Raw genomic sequence first — 19226 nt, forward strand, 5'->3', positions numbered from 1 at the left:
GGAAATAACAGGAAAATTTCCAGTATATGATCCTTAAACTGAGAGAACATTAGAGAGAACAAAATTGTGTCACCATATAATTAAAGACTGACAATGCACACAGACAATATTTAAGTTGGGGCTACATGTGGAATATTAATTCAGAAATTTGCTAACTTTTGAATGTCTCATTTTGCAATGTTAATAATGTTCATTTAGCATATATTATCTACTTTACAGTATCTTGGAAAGATGTAGTTGAAATTAGTTTAAATAGGTAAGTAGGACTTATAAATGATTGATGTACTTTTTTTCCTGTCTAAATGACATAATAGCAAATAACTGTGGGAGTATCTTGGATATATAAGCAGAATCACTCTCTCTGTCAGACCAAAACAATGCTTTTCCTGCTTTTATTTCAGTCACCAATGTATTATATTAGGAATAGATATGAATATTCTGAAGCATTTGCTTTTCCAGATCCAGCAGAATTCTTTTTGTGTGGTTCTCCGAGTCCCAATTATTTTAAATTCCCAATTACCTATCAAATTCGTGACTAAAGAAAATGTTAGTACTGCCAACTTAAATGCATATTTTGCATTCTTTAGACGGTATGTACATAGCATTTCTTTTACTATGTCCTGCAACAGGGAATACCGACTTCTATTAGTCCATCTCATATGACAAAGGTTTTTTTGGTATTGCTTTCTTACTAGAGAAAAATAAAAAGTGCACAAACATAGACAAATCCAATATGCACTGACCCTTTATTCTATTAGAGCAGGCTGGTCTGCATGCATGTATAAAAATAATAATCAGTCATTAATAAACACTGAACATTTTTATTGAAGGTCTGTTTCCAAGACCAACTCAGCCTGAGCAACTTCAGTGGATTGCTATGAGATCACATATCTCAGCTGCAGAAAGGCTAAATGGAAGTTTTAATGTGCTGCAAGCCAGCTGCATCAATGTAACTTACTCCCCCTAGTCAAGCAACATCAATTTCAGGAGCAGTTATTATCCTCACCCTTTCTTTTTTTTTTTTTTTTAAATATTATAAATTCTATTACAGAAGAATTGGAATTGGAAACATTGCTAATCAGTACCTTCCTTTTGAAGGCTAAGATTTTAAATTACTCCTGATCTATTACTGAATATATTAGAAAAAAAATCAGGTACCCTCATTCTAAAGCAGCACTTCCTTCTCTTCCCTTGAAAGGGGAAGGGATAAACTTCCTTTTGAAGTGTCTCTCTTCCCAGACACTAGTCTGAAATGAATTTGGCACTGGATCCCTACAAAGATGCGAGGCAAGAAGAGTAGTTACTGCTGTATAAATGTGCAATAAAGGCTCTCCAAAACACGTAACCTTTCCACATCCCCAACCCCATGCAGCACAATTACGTACTTCAGCTGCCTCATGAGCCTCAACACCTTGAAAGAACAGCACAGGATTTTCTCTTTTTCTTAATTAATTAAAAGGACCATCTGATAGAATATGTAGCACACAATCCTAAATTAGGTTAGAGGATTAGTTTAGAGGATTTATCATGTGTAGTTTGCATGTATTCACAGAACTGAGAACAAAATTCTCATATTAAATGGGGTGTAATTTTTAAGGAGATCCATACTTAGTGTCAGAATCTGATGCCCAGTACATACTTAAACTGTCTTGCCTAATCCTTTCTGAATTCCCCTGCCAACATAACTAGATTTGTGCCACTGCTTCCACCAGCATCGTTAGTTCAGGGAATCCCAGGAGTGTTACCAGATCATTTTATACACTGCCAGTGTAATGGATTTATCAAACCACTGCAAGCCAACACGAGTTAGAGCAGAGCCAAGGACATCGGAAGTTATGCTGAGGGTGGATTTGGCCCTTCGCAGCATCACCATCCTGGGAAGCAGCAAGATGACTTGATAGTTTTAAAGCTCTAGTCAGTGGTACCCACTGGAGTTTTGCAAATCACCCGAGTATCTGGGCCAGTCTCCACAAGTCAGTCACTGCACAAATGAATGTGACCACGAGTGCCACGGTGCTGACCAGCCACTGTGATTTTCCACACGCCTTTGTGTGACCATTTCTATCAAACTATCGAAGACGTGGGAAGTGCTAGTACACCGATTCTGTAAACATATACATACCACCTTCTGTTTTGAATTTTACAAGATGTAATTAATTTACACAACATAATTTTGATTTTTCTAAGAGAAGGATAAATAAGACAAAAATGGATAGAAGGAATTTGCTCTTCTATATATTTTTGCTTAATGTCAGACAACATTAACATTAGCTTCAAACATCAGTTTTATTAGAGGATTTTAAAACATGTAGGAGGCACAAGCCTCACTCAAGGAAAAACTGCTTGTGGTCGTCTTTCAACTCGGTTTAACTTTAGGGTCACTACCTCTGGAAACCGAAGTGAACTACGGCGTAAGATGGGTAACAACGATTTCCAGGACAGAAAATACAAAGTTTAACTTAGTGCAAATGATATCTAGCACCCTCCCGAGGTGGTCACAGGCATCCAGAACTGTCAGACAAATAGAAGGCATTGGTATTGGAAAAATTTTGCCTAAAAAGTGCACTGAATCAATGCATCTGACTTCCAGGTTCTGTTAGAGGAAATTATTAACAACACAGGAGATACTAACATGTAAGACTCGTGTAAGGCTGTGAAATTTGGACTTCTTTGGTTGCCAGAAGAAAAGTTAGCCCAATACCAAGGGTTAACAGTCAAGATTCAATCAATGATGCGGCTTGTTTGGAAGCTAACTGTTAAAAACATTTAAGTAGAGAGCTGATATGCCTCTACCATAGTTTCAAGAGTTGCTAATAAAGCCTTCATCTGTTCTCCAGGGTAAAAAACCATGCTTGCAGATATTTCTTGTAGAAACTGTGGCAACTTTTGAAAAGTTTCTCGCTCTCTAAAATATGTATCTACTAACCAATCTGCAGAAAATGTATTTTTCATCTCACAGTTACCACGAGCCATTACTTGAAGTACATTTGAACAAGCTACCTGTCTGAGAGTTAAAGTAAAGGGTAAAGACAGATTATAAACAGAACAAAAATTCAGCAGCATCTTATTAAATAAAAACAACCACAGTTCTCTCTGCTGACTGCAAAAATCTTGTTCTGTGCGTTCACAGAAGCTTTCAATGTTTTCTTCTGGATGAACAACATTCAGAAGTTCTTGCTTTACTGGTACAGACTCAACATAATCCAGTGGCAATTCTCCATTGGAGTCCCTCTGCTGTAGAAGGACTGGTCCTGCAGGGAAAATACAAACATTAATAATAACAGCACATTCAATTTGGCAGCCGAACAAGATTTTGGTTTGGTTTTTGCCAGAAGCTAGGAGTCTGTTTAAATTCCTTTTTGTACTAAGTTATGTTGCTGTAACTGATGAGTTACACATTTGCAATATAAGCTAGAACATGTACAGAGACCCTTTGTAACCGTTTCTTTAGGATACCGTCTTAATTTTCTTCCCAGTTTTGCTAGGTTGAAAGCCAAGGGTTATTATACAGAAATGGAAAAGAAATTCAAATGTTGCTTATCCTAAAATTTCAAGTAACAATATGTAAAGTATGTAAAAATGTAATGTTATTACTGTTGTAAAGTTCTATTAACTATTTTATAGACCACGTTATTTGCCCAGACTCTACTCCAAATGAAAGGCACGTTACTATGATTGTCTTTATTTTACTTTCCTGGGTGGTGTGGCCAATCTTGTCCTAGGCAATGCAACAAGGTAAACAATTGACTAGACTCCCCCAATAACTAAGTTTCAAAATTTTGTCTTAAGAGACTTCTGAAATACAACAAGTAATTACTCTAATAAATAGATTTAAAGTAAGTAAATGGCACTTGTTTTACTGGTTCAGATTATACTACACTCTTTTGGTATTTCCTGTTTATTAGTACAATGGTGCTATTAATATTCAAACCGTTTACAGACATTTTGGTAAGGCCACATCAGTAAGATAGAATGAAGGCAGTTAACACACCGCAGGTATTGATTTTCAAAGATGAACACATCAGAAATCTTATGTAAATTTGGGTTACTATACTAAAGTAATGATGCCATTTTAACTTGAATACATTTTCAGAAATATATTTTAATTACAAAAAAAAGGTAATTCACCACATTAGATACCCATACTAGAGGTTTTAGCTTTGCTGTGATTAAAGGTGCATTGTTTTACTCCATCACTGACTATGCAATATAATTAAATTTTGCAAGCTGAAGGTTTTTTAGAGAAAGAAAGTGAAAAAAGTTTTTGCAGAGATGTGTTCTAAATTACTGAGCTGAGTAAATCCACATTGAATGGGTAACGTGCTTTCTACCATAGTCTTGTCAGCTATTTGACAGGCCAAAACCCAGAGTGTGACAAAGGCAAAGATAAGGGTAGACACAGCCTTATAGTTGCCAGAAAACCTTGATGAATGCAGGTGCAAGTAGAGCTCTTCCCCTAGGACAACAGGATCATCCACTACCTATTCTTCACAATAGCCTAGGAAAAATGCACATCTGTCAGTGCAATGCCATTTCCAATTGAGGAGCTGGACTTACTACAATATTGGCTATTGCATCACTTAGACCGATTGAACTGAGCCCAGGTATTGGCTTGGCATGTCAGATACATGGTTCAGTAGATATATAAAACACCTGGGAGCCACAGAACTGAAGTGCAGCAAACACAGAGGTAGAACTGCAGAGGAATGTATTGATTATGAGCCGGTCCTTGCGCAACAGACACAGAAATAGCCTTTAGGGGGCAGGAGAAGACCATAAATACAGAGGGTCTTATGCCAAGAATGAAAGAACATTTTGTTTCTCTACCTTAATTAAGTAATAGGCCATCTAAATACAGTGCATTCTTCTGCCTCATGGCTATAAAGAGAATGATTTTTATTGAAAAAATTTGGACTCGGCATATAATGCACAGAGATTAAACTGACACAGTAGGTCAATGGTAAGGATATCACAAATACTCATTTTAGTAAATGAATTAAAAGAAGGAAGAGTTGATATCCAAGACCATTCTTTGCAGTTGTTTTTTTAAAAAAAAACATGCTAAGTTAATTATATTGATACAGTATATTTCAAGACAAGATACAAGTTCCCTGTCACTGAACAAAAAATATTGTTCAAAACATTTATCGTGTGTCTGCCTAAGGGGCAATGTATCTTTTTTTAGAAACTAAGGCATCCCTCCCACTATTATCCCTAAACAGCAGTTATCACAATTACAATATAGATTCCTTTCTTAAACTAATTACCAAGCTAATTGTGTTCTTCAAAGACCATCACATTAATTTTCATAAATGCTGAACAAATTTATGTTGAAATACATGATTATATAGAGATTTACTGATCTATTTTTGCATCGTGGTAAAAATAGATCAAAACAAAAGACAATCCTTGGCTTTGCCTGGTGACTAGGTAATCTTTATCTTCATTAATGAGTTTGGAGAATATAGTTACAATGCATATGGTGTAAAATGCAGAATAAAAACATTACCATATTGGAAAAAAATGTGAAAATCCTGGTTAATTTCATATTCAGCTGATCAAGATAAGTGTGAAAACAGTATTATTTTTATTGTGACCAAAACAGCTTGGCTTAAAAATGTTTTTAAATAAATATTTCATAATAATATTGTATTTTAAGCAACTATTAAGAAAAACACCACGAACTTCATATGGACTCAGAACAGTGGATAATTTCCCTCAACCAGTTTAGCATAAATGCACTCACCCCCATGCTGAAGTAGCAGCTTGCCAATTTCTACATGTCCATTTGACAGTGCATCATGCAAAGGAGTCACCCCGTCCACTTGACTGAGCAGGTCTACCTCTGGACAACGTTGCAAAATTTCACGGACACACACTGTGCTGCCATGGTTACAGGCTTCATGCAAAGGCGTCCAGCCAGCATAGTCTGAATTATAAATCAAGGGAAGTTTTAAAACAGCAGAAGTAGTACTAAAATGTTAATAATGTAATTCATGAGACAGCAAAACACTTTATTTTTTACTATTCATCATGGCTGCAGTGGCAGCTTGTGATTTTAAGACAAGAAATTCTATTGAAAAACATCTGAAAAAAACTAAATAGCATTTTTAAAAATCAATAGAAAATGTGATGTTAAAACACAGTTGAGTTCTAAATTAACCTTTCCTCAATGTTTGCAATAAAGTCCTCATTTTGTGTTGTTTAAAATAATAAAGACAGTTTTAATAGTATAAATATAAACTTTATTACCAAACAGATATTAATACAGTTCTTTATTTGGCTTAATTTCTTAGTTCTATAGAGAAAATGAGTAACTTACCTTTAGCATTAATGTCTGTTCCAGGGGAAGAGAGAAGCTGAATCAATCTCTCCACTTTGTTACTTATGCAAGCTTTATGCAGGGCTGTCTGTCCTACCATAAAAAATTAATAGATTACACTAGACTAGGCAAGACAGCAACTAAAGAAAATAATCAAAGTGCCTGGAACTAGGAGACCTGGCTATATGCCAGAAAATTCAATAATGAGTAAGATTTTCCTTTATCCTGTTTAACCATCTTTTAAGAAAATTCAAAAAAACCCACAGAGCTTCTGTTCCACCAGAGATCCAGCAATGAAATTGTATTGCAAACGGTTTAACACAGGAATTATCTCCCCCCAGTTCAAGGTTTAAAGCTTCAATCACACTATAAAAGCACCAAGTGATCACAGAACACCAAAAATACTGGGTTTTGAAGCAATAAAACTTTAGAGTGCAGTTGCCCTCCCTTAAATTTATTCATGAACCTACGTTAAAATGTATGGTTCTTTTTACACAGCATTTATAGCTTAATTCAAATGAATGTTTCTGGCTAAGCACGAGTGCCTCTACACACTCAAGTATAATTCAGAACTTCAAATCCGTTAACAGATGGTTTGCTGTTTCTCAATAGGCTGTCTGACTTGGCTACAGTAGCAAGGGAGGGGGGAAAGAGAGAGAAATAAATGAAGGGGTCCTAATAATAACAATAATTAAAAAAAGAAAATCCTCTGGAAGAAAAAAATCCCAAACCTTAGTACCATATAAAGCTGAAGTAAGTGTGAAAAATTGAACAGCAAGCGAGAACTGCTGCTTATATGTAAAGGCACCATTAGTCTCTGCAAAACAAACTTCAGACCCATTCTAAACGCTGTTTCGCTTTCACTAAATGATTATGTTTGAACAAGAGCCAGAGGAAAATCTTGATGCCAGGTGAAAGATGATGCAACAAACATCTTAGAAATGAAAAATATCTCAGGCTAAATCTCTCAGCCTTTGCGATAAGATTTACATGGTATATTTTGTTATATTAATACCTTCACTATGTAAATCTGTCAGCTCCATACTCATTCTTTCAACAGAAGATACTACTTACAATTTTGGCAGGAGAAGAACAGAAAAAAAACCAGGGTGGTTTTTTTTTTTTTGCCCTAGTCCTTCAGCTCACTTTTCTTTGTAGAAGTCAGCATGTAATAATTCACATCAATTTTACTTGCAAAAGCAATAAAGAGAAAGGGAACCAATTTTAAAAATGCATGGTCTGGCTCTGTTACTGAAGCTCTCTTAAATCCCAAAAGAGGGTGAGGGTTTTTTTGTCCTTCAGTGTTTGTGATACAATTCTGTTTTTAATTTTTTGAACAATCCCAGCTTGCTTATGGCAGTTTATTCTAAGCCTCCTCTTGGGTGTCATATTAATATAGTTGTGTTTTAAGTGATATCAGTAAATTTCTGATGATGAAGATGACAAAAAGTAGTTCCAGCAAGTAATTCTGTTCAGGTAAAGGCTCATGTAAAGTACAACTTATTAAATTTGTGTAATAAGTAGGAACCAAATGAATTACTGCAGTGCTGTTTTATTCCTTAGGTACTTGGGTTCCAGTATAGCTAAGACAAAAGCCAAATGCCTTTCATAGTCTGGGCTGAATGCCTGGAAGAAAACAGTCCATATGCTTAACACAGCTATGTAACATAGCATACTCCTCAGTCTTTGTTCACAAAATGTCTAGGACTGAAAGAGATGAAGACTGAATTATACTTTCAAATCAGAAGACGTTGATCCTACCAAGCACAGGTTGAGGTGGATTAGCAAAGTAAGGCAGGCAAGACTGGAATGAGCTCACACAAGCTGTACACTGTATTTAATATCTGGGAGGGGGAGGGGAATGAAGAAGGCAGCTTTATTCCACCATATATACAATTCCTCCTTTCAAATAGACATCGGAAAAAAGAAACACGAACCATAAGAAAATAATTCTTGGGCATAAGCCATCATTTTAGTTCAGCATTCATCAGGACGAGGTTTTTAAATCTGAAACTGTCGATTCTAACCATATAAAGTTCTTAACATAAATTAGATATATAGAATACCTTTAGAATTTCTCTTGTAAATATGTACCTCTTCAGCCAAAAGGTAGCCATTCTCTTTGGTGTGTGCAGCCTGAACTTCTGCTTTTGCTCTAAGCCTCGTTGTCAATGGAAGGCACTTACTGTCACTGAAAAGAGAGCAAAGGGGACATGTCTAAAATCACTATTTCATCTTTTAAGATAATGTATATGTACTTAATGCTTTTAAATGTGTATGTAGAGCATACTTATTTCAGAGTTACTTCTGAAATGTCTTAATTACATAAATTCTATGTCATTTAATTACAACTGTATTTAAAAGAGTAATAAAATTAAACTACCCACAATTAAACTTTCTTTAAAGGTAATTCTATGAACAGTTCAACTTCTCTATGTACCCTTTAAATTTAATATTGGGAAAATATAACTACATCAGCCTGCATATACACTGAGATGGAGGATGGGGAGAAATGAGGAACCCCAGCCCAGAGGTGTTACAGGTTTAAAATGGAGCTTTCTGTCAGTTGCAGTAATTTGTAGACAACAAAACAGGTCATATAAAGTTCAAGAAATGTGTCAGGTCAGAAGCTGTCCCCCAAAGCAGAATAAAACTGGTGATGTTATAGGTATTACTTACGGTAGATCAGGCAGCACTTTGACTTGGTTCTGCTTATCGCCATTTAGCATCTGTAATGCCTTTTGAGACTCAGGGCATGGCCATTGCCCTATTTTATTTTTCTTTGCTTTGTGTATCTTTCTTGTTGCATGCATCCCTACCTCTTGCAAAGCCTGTGAATAGGAACAGACCTGTTGCAAAAGTAACATTTGCAATTACTTAGTATACAGTAAATTAAAATGCAGTCATTTTCTTTTGTTGCACTTCATGCAAAGCAGTCATCCACCACCCACAGTTTGTTGTATCTAAGTTTTTAAAAATATGATCCCTAAATGATTGCATATATAGATTGTTTAAAGTTGTCTTCTGCAGCCTTTTTTTATGTTCTTATAATTTACTTTTTATGCTGGCCTCAGAGGTGAGTGGGTTGGGTCTGAGCCAGAAAGTGGGAAATTTCTAGACCTCTCTCTTCAGTTTTTGGTAGCTAAGATAATTTTGATCACTTTAGCTGGACATAAGGCTGAATTAAAGCTAATTGATTCTCAGGTACTTAATGAAAGTATTTACAAGCTTCCTGCTCCCAACACAGGGAGCAAAACCAAGGGAGCAATGTGGTAAAAAATACTCACTCCCCTCCTTCATCTCTTCTAAGATGAGGGGTTGGATAAAGCCTTTGAGCATTGTGAAGGCAATAAGCTAGTTATCTCTTAGGTGATCTCTAATTATTAGGATAGCTTTGGACGTTGTAGATACTTTGGCTTCTTTCCAGTAATACAGAGCTTCCAACCCACCTATACCACTCATTTTAAAAAGTCATATAAGTTTCTGCAGTTTGGCAAAAGCATAGGAAAAAGTCCAGTGAGGGGACTCATTCAATGATTACACTATGATTTTATCTGAAGAAAAATATTAAAGAAGGCTTTGATTATCTAGCAGATCACTGTAGATTCTGCAGGCAACTTACAATGGGTGAGGGACACCTTACTTGCAGCTTCATTGTACATTTACCACCAGAGAGAAGCAGGTCACTATCTGAACCGATAGAAAAGCCTAGCTGGTAAGATGCTGTATGAGAAGAGCTGGGAAGATTGGACGAGAGTTAGTATTTATTGTACGGAACAAGAAAGGAGGCACAGTAACGCTAAGAAAAGCCACAAAAAGCACATGAACTTGTTTCAGGCACTACAAAAATTTACATTTAAGTAGTTCCAGAGAGTGATCAGTAGTCATGGCAATACTAAAAATAGCAATTGCTGCTGCATATGTGTTGGCAACATACGTTAAATATTAGATACATAGTTGGTTTATTTTTTAAATTCTGACAGTCTTTTGTTCCAGCTCTGTTTAAACACAATGTATCAATAAACAATTATGTCTGTTCACAATAAACTCCTGTAAAATTCAGGCAACCTTATGTATGGAAAAGGTATAAAGGTGTAAATTTGTTTTTCTTTGACTCTACCTGCAGAATTTTAGGACATACAGAAATAGTTGTGGATTCCATATTCTGCTTAGTTGTTAGTATTATGATTACTGAAATGAGGCTCTAAGATAGGGCATGTCATTACTGTGTGATCTCCCTGATTTGCCTGCAACCTGCCAGCAGTCATGGTTTTGAGAATTTCTTTCACAGTTTTCATCATGTATTTCCTCACCAACTACCACAAATTGTGATTTGAAGGCAGGAAAAGGTTTGCAAGTAGGAGAAAGTTTTTAAGAGGCAAAATTCACATGAATACACTGTGGTTCAAAATCATAAAATCTTGTATGTAACAAATGCTTAGACCCAGTAGAATTATAGACTGCCACCTCTTAAAAAAATCTGAAGGAAAAGATAACCCAGGAAAATCACACTATATTTGGGATTCTCCTAAATTACAAATGTAACATTGCAATAACATATTTACATCAGAGGTTATTTTAAAAAGCTTTCATTGAGACTTTTCATGTTAACTGCATCTAAACAGATTAACCAGGTGTTACGAATTGTCTGGCAAGAAAAATCTTACCACTGTTTTGAACCCAGATCTTGGGCAAAGAGAAATCTAAATGCAGTAGAATCTATCTACAGGTGGAAGACAATGCATGCAATGAGTATGACCTTAGACCACAAAAGAAAGTTATTTTCCAAGACTTTCATGAATCCAATTACTTGTAAAATACTTAAGTGTAATAGGTTATTAAGGAGTAGAAGAGTTACTTACTATTTTCTGAAGAGAAAGAGGTTCTGTAGAAATAGGTACATTCCTCTGTAAACACGTTTTTTTAAAAACTGCTTCTGCGACAAACATTTGAAGCCAGAGGGATGGTATGGAACAAATGAACATTTTTAATTCACATATCGAAAAATCTAGATAAAAGCAAAGGGGAAAAAAAAGAGCCTTAAAATGAGAATATAAACCCCTGTACATCTAGAGTTATCTAGAAGATAGCTCTTCCAGACATTTTTTTTCTGCTTTTGCAGATTCAGAAGCTATTCTCCACGAGAATTACTAAAAATACTCATATTAAAAAAGATCTTATCCATCATCTGATAATAAGACCAGTTTCTAAGAGAATGGTCAACAGATTTTAAAAGGCAAAGCACCACTTTTTATGTGAAACTTTAAAAAAAACCCACTCTAAATAAAATCTTATAAAAGTTTGACCTTGATTTTGAGAATTAAATTATTTATTTGGGAAGTTATGCAAGTGGTCACCTTTAAAATCTCTAAGTGACATAATACAAACACAATTCTGATAAAATGGGTAACACATGAACAAAGAAATCTGCAAGTAATGTAGGGTGACCAAATGCTACATTAAAAGTGACTGTAAGCAAATTTCAGCCCCATTCAGATGCACCAAATAGTTCAGTTTAAAAAACGAAAACAAAACAGTAGCAGAAGAATATATATCTGTATCTGTAGCTATCTCAATATATATCAGGCATATGTCTGGCCTACCTCTCTTTTTTTTTGGAAAAGGAGACAGAATGACTGATTTTTCTTAGGGTGATATTTGTATTTTGATTCTAGCAAAATAATTTTGTCAAAATAGCAACTGTAACAGGTGGAAAGCAAGGTCTGCCATGAGGAAGAAAGTATTTATTGAGGGAATATTCTGTTCTGCTAAGAAGTGCTCATACATCAACTGGTCTGTAGAGTCAATCGAAACAGAAACACAAGTTTTGAGACTACAGACTTTTTCTACTCTAAGAGCGACAGAGTTTAGGAGAACTCTGCAACAGTTTTTTGGGCTCTAAGTGCTGTAGACTGAACCAAGCAGCTGTGATCACCAATAGGTCAAAGAATCTTTACTCTTTATAATCAGATTGTGAATGTTGTTCTTGTGAATGCTCTCAATGGAGGACAGCATTGAAAGTGTAATTTTCCATTTGTGTACAGGAAAGTAAGAAAGTCTTACAGAAAGACATATCCAAGATGAAAGTAAGAAAGTCTTACAGAAAGACATATCCAAGATTCTCCCTTATATGAAAGCTAGAATATCCGTTGGAGAGGTGGCAATAGTAGTAGATACTCAAAGCTCCATTGATTTAAATACTACAAAGTACCAACTGATTTGGCCTTCTAAGATTTAAGGCAGGCTAAAACGGTTCTGATAATTTGCTTTCCATAAGACTAGAGTGAAACTATTTGTCTAGACACTAAGATTTTAGTTTAATCTTTTCAGCATAGTTCTTCTCAAGTGTCCAGGTAGGAGAAGACAGATACACTTTAAATGAAGCCTACGTACACCTATCACTAGAGAAAATGATGACTGAAACCAGGATATCCATACAGGTGTAACAGCCGAGTTACAGTTTTCTCACTACTTCCTAATTGGGGGGAGGGGAGGAGGGGCAGGCTTTGGTGGGAATTAAGTTTGAAAATGTAATTAAAAACATTCAGTAGTTTTCTTATTTTTTTGGTCTTTTGAGTTCCTCATCCCCTAGTTGCCAAAAGGACAGATACCTCAACCGACATTTCATGTGAAATTATAATGGTTCATTTGAGTCATGGCATTTCTTTTTACCTAGTGTATTTAATGAAGAGGAACAATAGTGATTCAAGGGACTAGCTGGAATTTTCCCCCAGCCCCCAAATAAAGTCCATTAAGTCTAAAGGATTTGGAATGAGACACTGAAATGTTTCATTTGAAGTCTGAATGGGTCAAAGAGTTCAGCATAGCTTTTGGACTTATGGCTGAAGTGTCTTTAGCAAACCAGATCAAGTTTGTGGAGTGAAAAATTTCACCTGAGAATTGGCCTGAGCTAAGGTGTGTCTGATTGCCTCTCTGAAGTTATGGCTTATTATATGCTTAAAGCTCTTCCTAAACTGACAAGAGAGCTCCAAAGATTTTTTTTCTTCTTCACACTGTGTAGTCTTGCTTTCACATTAACACCTACTGAGATTTATTTAGAGATATTTTAGTAAGAAAGCCTGTTCTATTTGGTCTTTGCTTGAGACAGACAGAGAGACAGACACATACACACAATAAAACAGTTTCTTGTATACGTACACATCACACCGTAAGACTGCAGAGCTGCAACAGAAGGTAAAAAATAACTTGAAAGTAAACCAAGGATTTCAGTTAGGACTTTAGGGTATCTGATTAAAAGAGTTTGAGAGGCCTTTCAAACACTTACCATCACATGAAATGGCAAGGTACTGTGCCAAATCACCAGCTATTTCATGAAACACGTTTCTGTCCATAAGCAAACTTGAGATGACCCAATATTCCACTACAGTTCCAAGAATTGCATTTAATAGACCAGCTATTTCACATCTGAAAGCCTAAATGAAAAGAAAAAACCAAACCAAAACAAAAGAGTATCTATAGACCTGTAGCGTGTAACAAATTCACACTGATAATGTACCAATAATAACACTAGAGAACTTCCTTAGATAAAAGCCCACTCTGTTGCCACATCACCTCTTCACTGGCTTTTCTTCTGCTGCTCAAAAGCTAACTGTTGCAGCTAGGTCAACAAAATTAATACGCTATTGATGCCACATGAATTAACATTTGGCATTGCAGAAATAAAAGTTATTTGAAAACATGCAAAATGGGATCAAAGCTTACAAGTACGAAGTGTGATTTCTTTTTAAATTATTTTAACTGTAAGATTTCAACTACTGCATTTATGCTAGTTAACCTTGTGTTTAATTTGACAATTACAGGGATCTTATTCTACCTGCTATATTACGACTCTTTTTTCCCAAAGATTTCATCATGATGTGAAAGCTCCTTTTGTGACTAACCATGTCTGTGCCAAAAGGGAAAGGATGCAAGGTGCTAGTTTCCTGCACAGAAAGAACTTTGGCAGCCAGTTTGTGGGATCAGGAAACTGTCTTCTGCTACCAAAAATTCCAAAGAGAATAGCAGCAGCAAATTTAAAAAGAACATACTTATGGGTATTAGCCTTACCTTTTTCTCCCCTGAACCTCCACAAAATGGTCAGGTGTAGACAAAAAAGCCAAAGCGCATTTTGTTTGGAGGCATCAAGACAATATACAGCACTTTAACATGCTATCCAGAAAGTACCGTGAGATAGATGAAAATACTTGTTCATCCACATGAGCACTTCATCGGTAGTGGTTGGTTAAAGCACTGCTTCTATTGTCTGAGTTAGTCTGTGCAAAGTCAAGTCAGATCTGTCTACTCAATACCTTTCTGTGCCATGTAAAAATACTTTATGCAATGATTCTGAAATAAGTTATTCCTCTGACCACATGTACAACCACAGAAAATTCAGTATTTGTATGTCAGTTTTGAAAGTGCAAATTGGAAGAATACCTGCACCACAGTAGGAACACATGCATTCATTTGCACAGAGACACCTACCTAAGGCTCTTCCAGAGAATCACTACTGTTACACTAGAGCACCAGCCAATACAGTGCATTCTAGTGAAAGAGAATGAGTACTTCAGAATGGACAATTTTGGATAAGAGGGAAATTGAACTGAGTATGTACTTACTTATTTGTCAGCTTTAGATTTTATAGAATTACTTAAAGGAAACAAAACTTTTCTGTCTTTTGTTGTGGTCTCACACCACAGTCAATGGTTTGTCTGATACTCCTTTGAGAACAAAATACGTTCCAGGTTGGTTTAAAATAATTTAACAGGATTCCCTCAGAAGCTGGAAAACACCAAGGACTAAAACAGATTGAGCTTCATCAATAAATCAGACAGACTATGTAAGAGCAACAGAGACTGTGACACAGGTAAGATTTATAATAAAAAGATTACAAAGTAATTTGTTGAAAACCTACATAAATACTGTCCCTACAGTTAACAGACTTACTTGTCATTCAAAAGAAAAGGAATAAACACAACTACAAATAAACATTGTGTGGGTGGGGAAACAGTATAATCTCCATCACTGAAGGCTTTTAAGAACTGGCCTGGCAAAATCTGTTAGGACAGATCTCTGACATTGCTTCCAGCCCTACTTCCTCTTACTCCATTAAGCACTATTTGATTTGGTTTGCCTCTTGCTTTACTGTATCATAATACTTTACTGTAGATGAACTGTGGGATCCCATAGTAACAAAAACTTGATATGGCATGTCAAGAACATGAAAATATTTTTTTTCAACTAAAATTGAAATATTTTAAAAGCTACATTACTTCCTACCTTCTGAAGATTCCGGAATAGAAACTGAAGAACTAATTTAAAACATCTAAAATGCATTTAAATTTCCCTTAAGTATGCACACTTCTTTTATCACTGGACCCCAAAGCAAAATACTGGGTGAATAATGTAATTCCATCAATAGCTCTTTGCAGGAAATAAATTACACAAAGGCAGTAAAAAAGCACAATTTTAACAGAGGTTAAATGACAGGATCAAGGACGTATGGATGTAATCTGAGGTAGATACAGATGCAAAGCACTAGTATTTATTCTTTTTCTTGTTTCTAAATCACAATATTGTATTACTTCATCTATGAAATATCTTCAAGGAAAGGGGTGGGGAGTGAAAGTTGACCTTGATGCAGCAGATTGAAATAATGACTGTTAATACTGCAAGTATTAATAATGTTTTGCAGTCAGCTATATAGCTGCATGTTAAATGTGGCTGCTACATGAGTTGCAACTATGTTTGCTCAGCTAAGTATCTGCACACTGACAAAGACAAACCAGATCCTTCCAACTGGTGTAGGATTGGTTGACATTTTGGTAAAACAACGGTAGTACAAACCAAGAGCTTCTCCTTAATATTTTGAAATAAATGGTTCAATTCTACAAATGAGGGGGAAATGCTCCAATTTACTGCAAGTATCATCTGTTCTAAAAACATTTAAATATTAACATCTTAAAAATATTTTCATTTTCAAGCACAAAACAATACAAACATAGTAATGAAAACACAAGCAATATTAAAAAGGAAAAAGAAGGAAGCATTTGCATGAAACATGGGAATTGCTACCATGTATGACAGCATCAAGGCTTGTTCTTTTTCCTACTCTACCCCCCCAAGCAACTGGCCTGGGGGTGTGCAAGAAGCTGGGAGAGGGCACAGCCAGGACAGCTGACCCGAAATGACCAAAGGGATATTCCATGCCATATAAACATTGTGCTCAGCAATAAAAGCTGGGGAAAGGAGGAGGAAGGGGGGACATTCAGGGTTATGGTGTTTGCCTTGCCAAGTAACTGCTACATGTGATGAAGCCCTGCTTTCCAGGAAGCGGCTGGACATCTGCCTGCCGATGGGAAGCACTGAATGAATTCCTTATTTTGCTTTGCTTGCTTTGCTGGTGTGCGCAGCTTTGCTTCACTGATTAAACTGTCTTTATCTGAACCCATGAGTGTTTGCGCTTCCAATTCTCTCCCTCATCCCGCTGTGGGGTGGGTGAGGGAGCGGCTGGGTGGGGACTTACCTGCCAGCTGGGGTCAACCTACTACACCATGCACAGCAAATTAAGTAAGATCCAGTTAAACCTTTTTTCAAAACTCTCTTGTTCTTATTGTTGAGAATCAAAGCTATCTCATGGAGAAAAGCATTGAAGTGGGAAGAGGCTGTTGACTGTGTTAGCATACAAAGGTCATATCAGTACAACTGATGTCTGCCAGCTTAGCAAATGCAATTCCTACATTGCTGTTCCATTTAATGCTCTGCCAAGTCAAGTACAGTGCTACAGTGACAGAAGTTTCACAGTGTGTTTTAGTACACATAAAAGTTCTTATACGAAAGCTTTTAAGTCATAGGAAAACTCATTTTAACTTTTCTACTTTGAATTACAGAGTTATTTTAGAGTTGTTCTTCAGAGTTCTTTTTCATGTGGTGTAAATGTTTTTAGGGTTATGCAGTACCCCAAAAGTGCCTAAAACATACTTCCAGGAAGCTACTGGAAGTGCCAGATAAACCAAAAAGACATTTAGTTCTACAAATTTACGGCATACAAATTTTTAGCAGGTAAAGATACCTGAAACATGGAAGAAAACAAGTTAGAAATATGCAAGATGATGCAACTAAAAAATGGTATTAATGCCTTTTTCACTCCTTTGTCAGGCTATGTAAGACAGCTCTTTTAAAAAAACCACCAGTACTATCAGGGATGAAAAGCATTTCCGATACCATTTGTGACATTGTGAAAAGCCATGCAATAGCTCAATGCTACTCAAAGTGTTATAAGCAATATACACATTCCTTTGTAAATTCTAAAACTGAATTAACAGCTTTGATTCAAGGAACCTTGACCAGGAGTTTCTGCACCAAACCTATTTAAATAATGTAATAAATAATAAATGTTATTTAAATTAAAATTATATTCAATATTGATTTGAAGATCTCAAGTGATGGAAAAACTTCTATGTTCTTTGGCAGCACATTTTTAACTACAAGGATAGTGTATCAGTTTTATTTCACCAAGTTGTCCCAGCAGATTAACACAGTCATAAGCAAAGGCATCCAACTTCCTGTCACTGATTTTATTCTGGTACTTTTAAGATAAAGTAAATTATATCTAACACAAGAAAGCAAATGCACTTATATATGTAACTTAAATTTTTATAGCCCTTCATTCTTTCTTTTTCTTTTTATCTGATGTTGGTTATAACAGGTCTGAAAAGTGAAATACCTCCAGAGTATGTAAGCCAAAGAAACCAGTAACTCAGAATTTCAGCATGGATTTTCTCACTTAGAATACTGTAACTGTTTCTGGATTGCTCTTGTTATGCAGACACACACATATTATATATGTACACCCATATATATAAAAACCATAATTTTGCAACAAATCAGCACTAGAAGAGAGGAAATATACACTGATATTTTCCCTCCACTTCAGTGCTGATTTGTTACAATCTCTTTGAATTACAAAAAAAAGAATCTGATTCTAAAAAGCTAAAAAAAAAAAAAAAAAAAAAAAAAAAAAAAAAAAAAAAAATTGCCCACTTTTACCACTTAGAAAAGAATGTGTTAGATATGCTCAAAAAAAGAATTTAATTAAATTATTCATCTGGTTTTATTTACAGGTATTTTCACTGGAAAATTGCATGGAAGTTCGGTATATCACAGTTGGCATGTTTATTTCTTCCCACGAGCTAACACGCTTGTTTAAGCTCAGAAACAGAGTCACACCTTTACACTGTGCTATAAACCACTTAATTTCTGTGCCCATGCAGATAGTAAGAATACCCAAAGTAATTCCTTTCATTTGGGTTTCTAAATGGCCTTATGTGTTTCTTGCCAATGTGTTGCCTCTTAAGCAAACAGCCTTTAAAAAACAAAACTGGTAACAATGACTCACACCCTTAAACTGAAGACAAGAAGTAAAATTTTGCATCCAATATGCCTTATTAAATGACCTGGAAATACTGTGGTTTTATTTATGCATCTCTAAAATAATAAAAAAAGAAGGAGAAAAGAAAACAGTTCTGCCTGGATAGCTAGGGAGGATCTGCTCCTTTGGCTTTCTTAATGACATTTTCAACTATGTCATGGAATTTTAAATGGAGTCTCTGAGTATGTGGAGAAATCAGTATATCAAGTTTTAGTGTAACAAAATTGAGAGTGCAGAAAAGGTTAATGAAAAGTTTTGAATGTAAAAATATGTTATTTTTTTTTAGAGTTTATTTTTGCCAAAAAATGCAAAGGGAAAGAAAATGCAATATATAAATACGAAATTAAGGAATAAGGCTGTAAGAAAGAACATACAACACTGCAGATACTATGAGGCAACAAGCTGCTTTTTAAGGCTAGAATTCATATCTGCAGGGATATTGTACATTACAGTGCATAAGATCAAAGTGGGAAA

The 19226-nt window shown here is 35.7% G+C and overlaps 1 protein-coding gene across 4 annotated transcripts in view; it reads right to left on the bottom strand.

Moving 5' to 3' along the window:
• Positions 1-378: 378 nt before the first annotated feature.
• The window catches only part of SLF1 (SMC5-SMC6 complex localization factor 1), a 43104-nt gene continuing 24256 nt past the window's right edge, over positions 379-19226 (bottom strand). For all 4 annotated transcript variants that reach the window (XM_030004915.2, XM_030004914.1, XM_030004916.1 and 1 more), the window contains 7 exons: positions 13608-13755; positions 11185-11330; positions 9002-9171; positions 8389-8513; positions 6323-6415; positions 5747-5929; positions 379-3251 (listed from right to left, as the gene is read on the bottom strand). In XM_030004915.2, coding sequence (XP_029860775.1) covers positions 2767-3251; positions 5747-5929; positions 6323-6415; positions 8389-8513; positions 9002-9171; positions 11185-11330; positions 13608-13755 — 1350 coding nt within the window. In that variant the 3' untranslated portion in view covers positions 379-2766. The remainder of the gene's footprint in view (positions 3252-5746; positions 5930-6322; positions 6416-8388; positions 8514-9001; positions 9172-11184; positions 11331-13607; positions 13756-19226) is intronic.

This window comes from Aquila chrysaetos, chromosome Z (assembly GCF_900496995.4).
Source record: "Aquila chrysaetos chrysaetos chromosome Z, bAquChr1.4, whole genome shotgun sequence".
In the NCBI taxonomy this organism is placed as follows: domain Eukaryota; kingdom Metazoa; phylum Chordata; class Aves; order Accipitriformes; family Accipitridae; genus Aquila; species Aquila chrysaetos.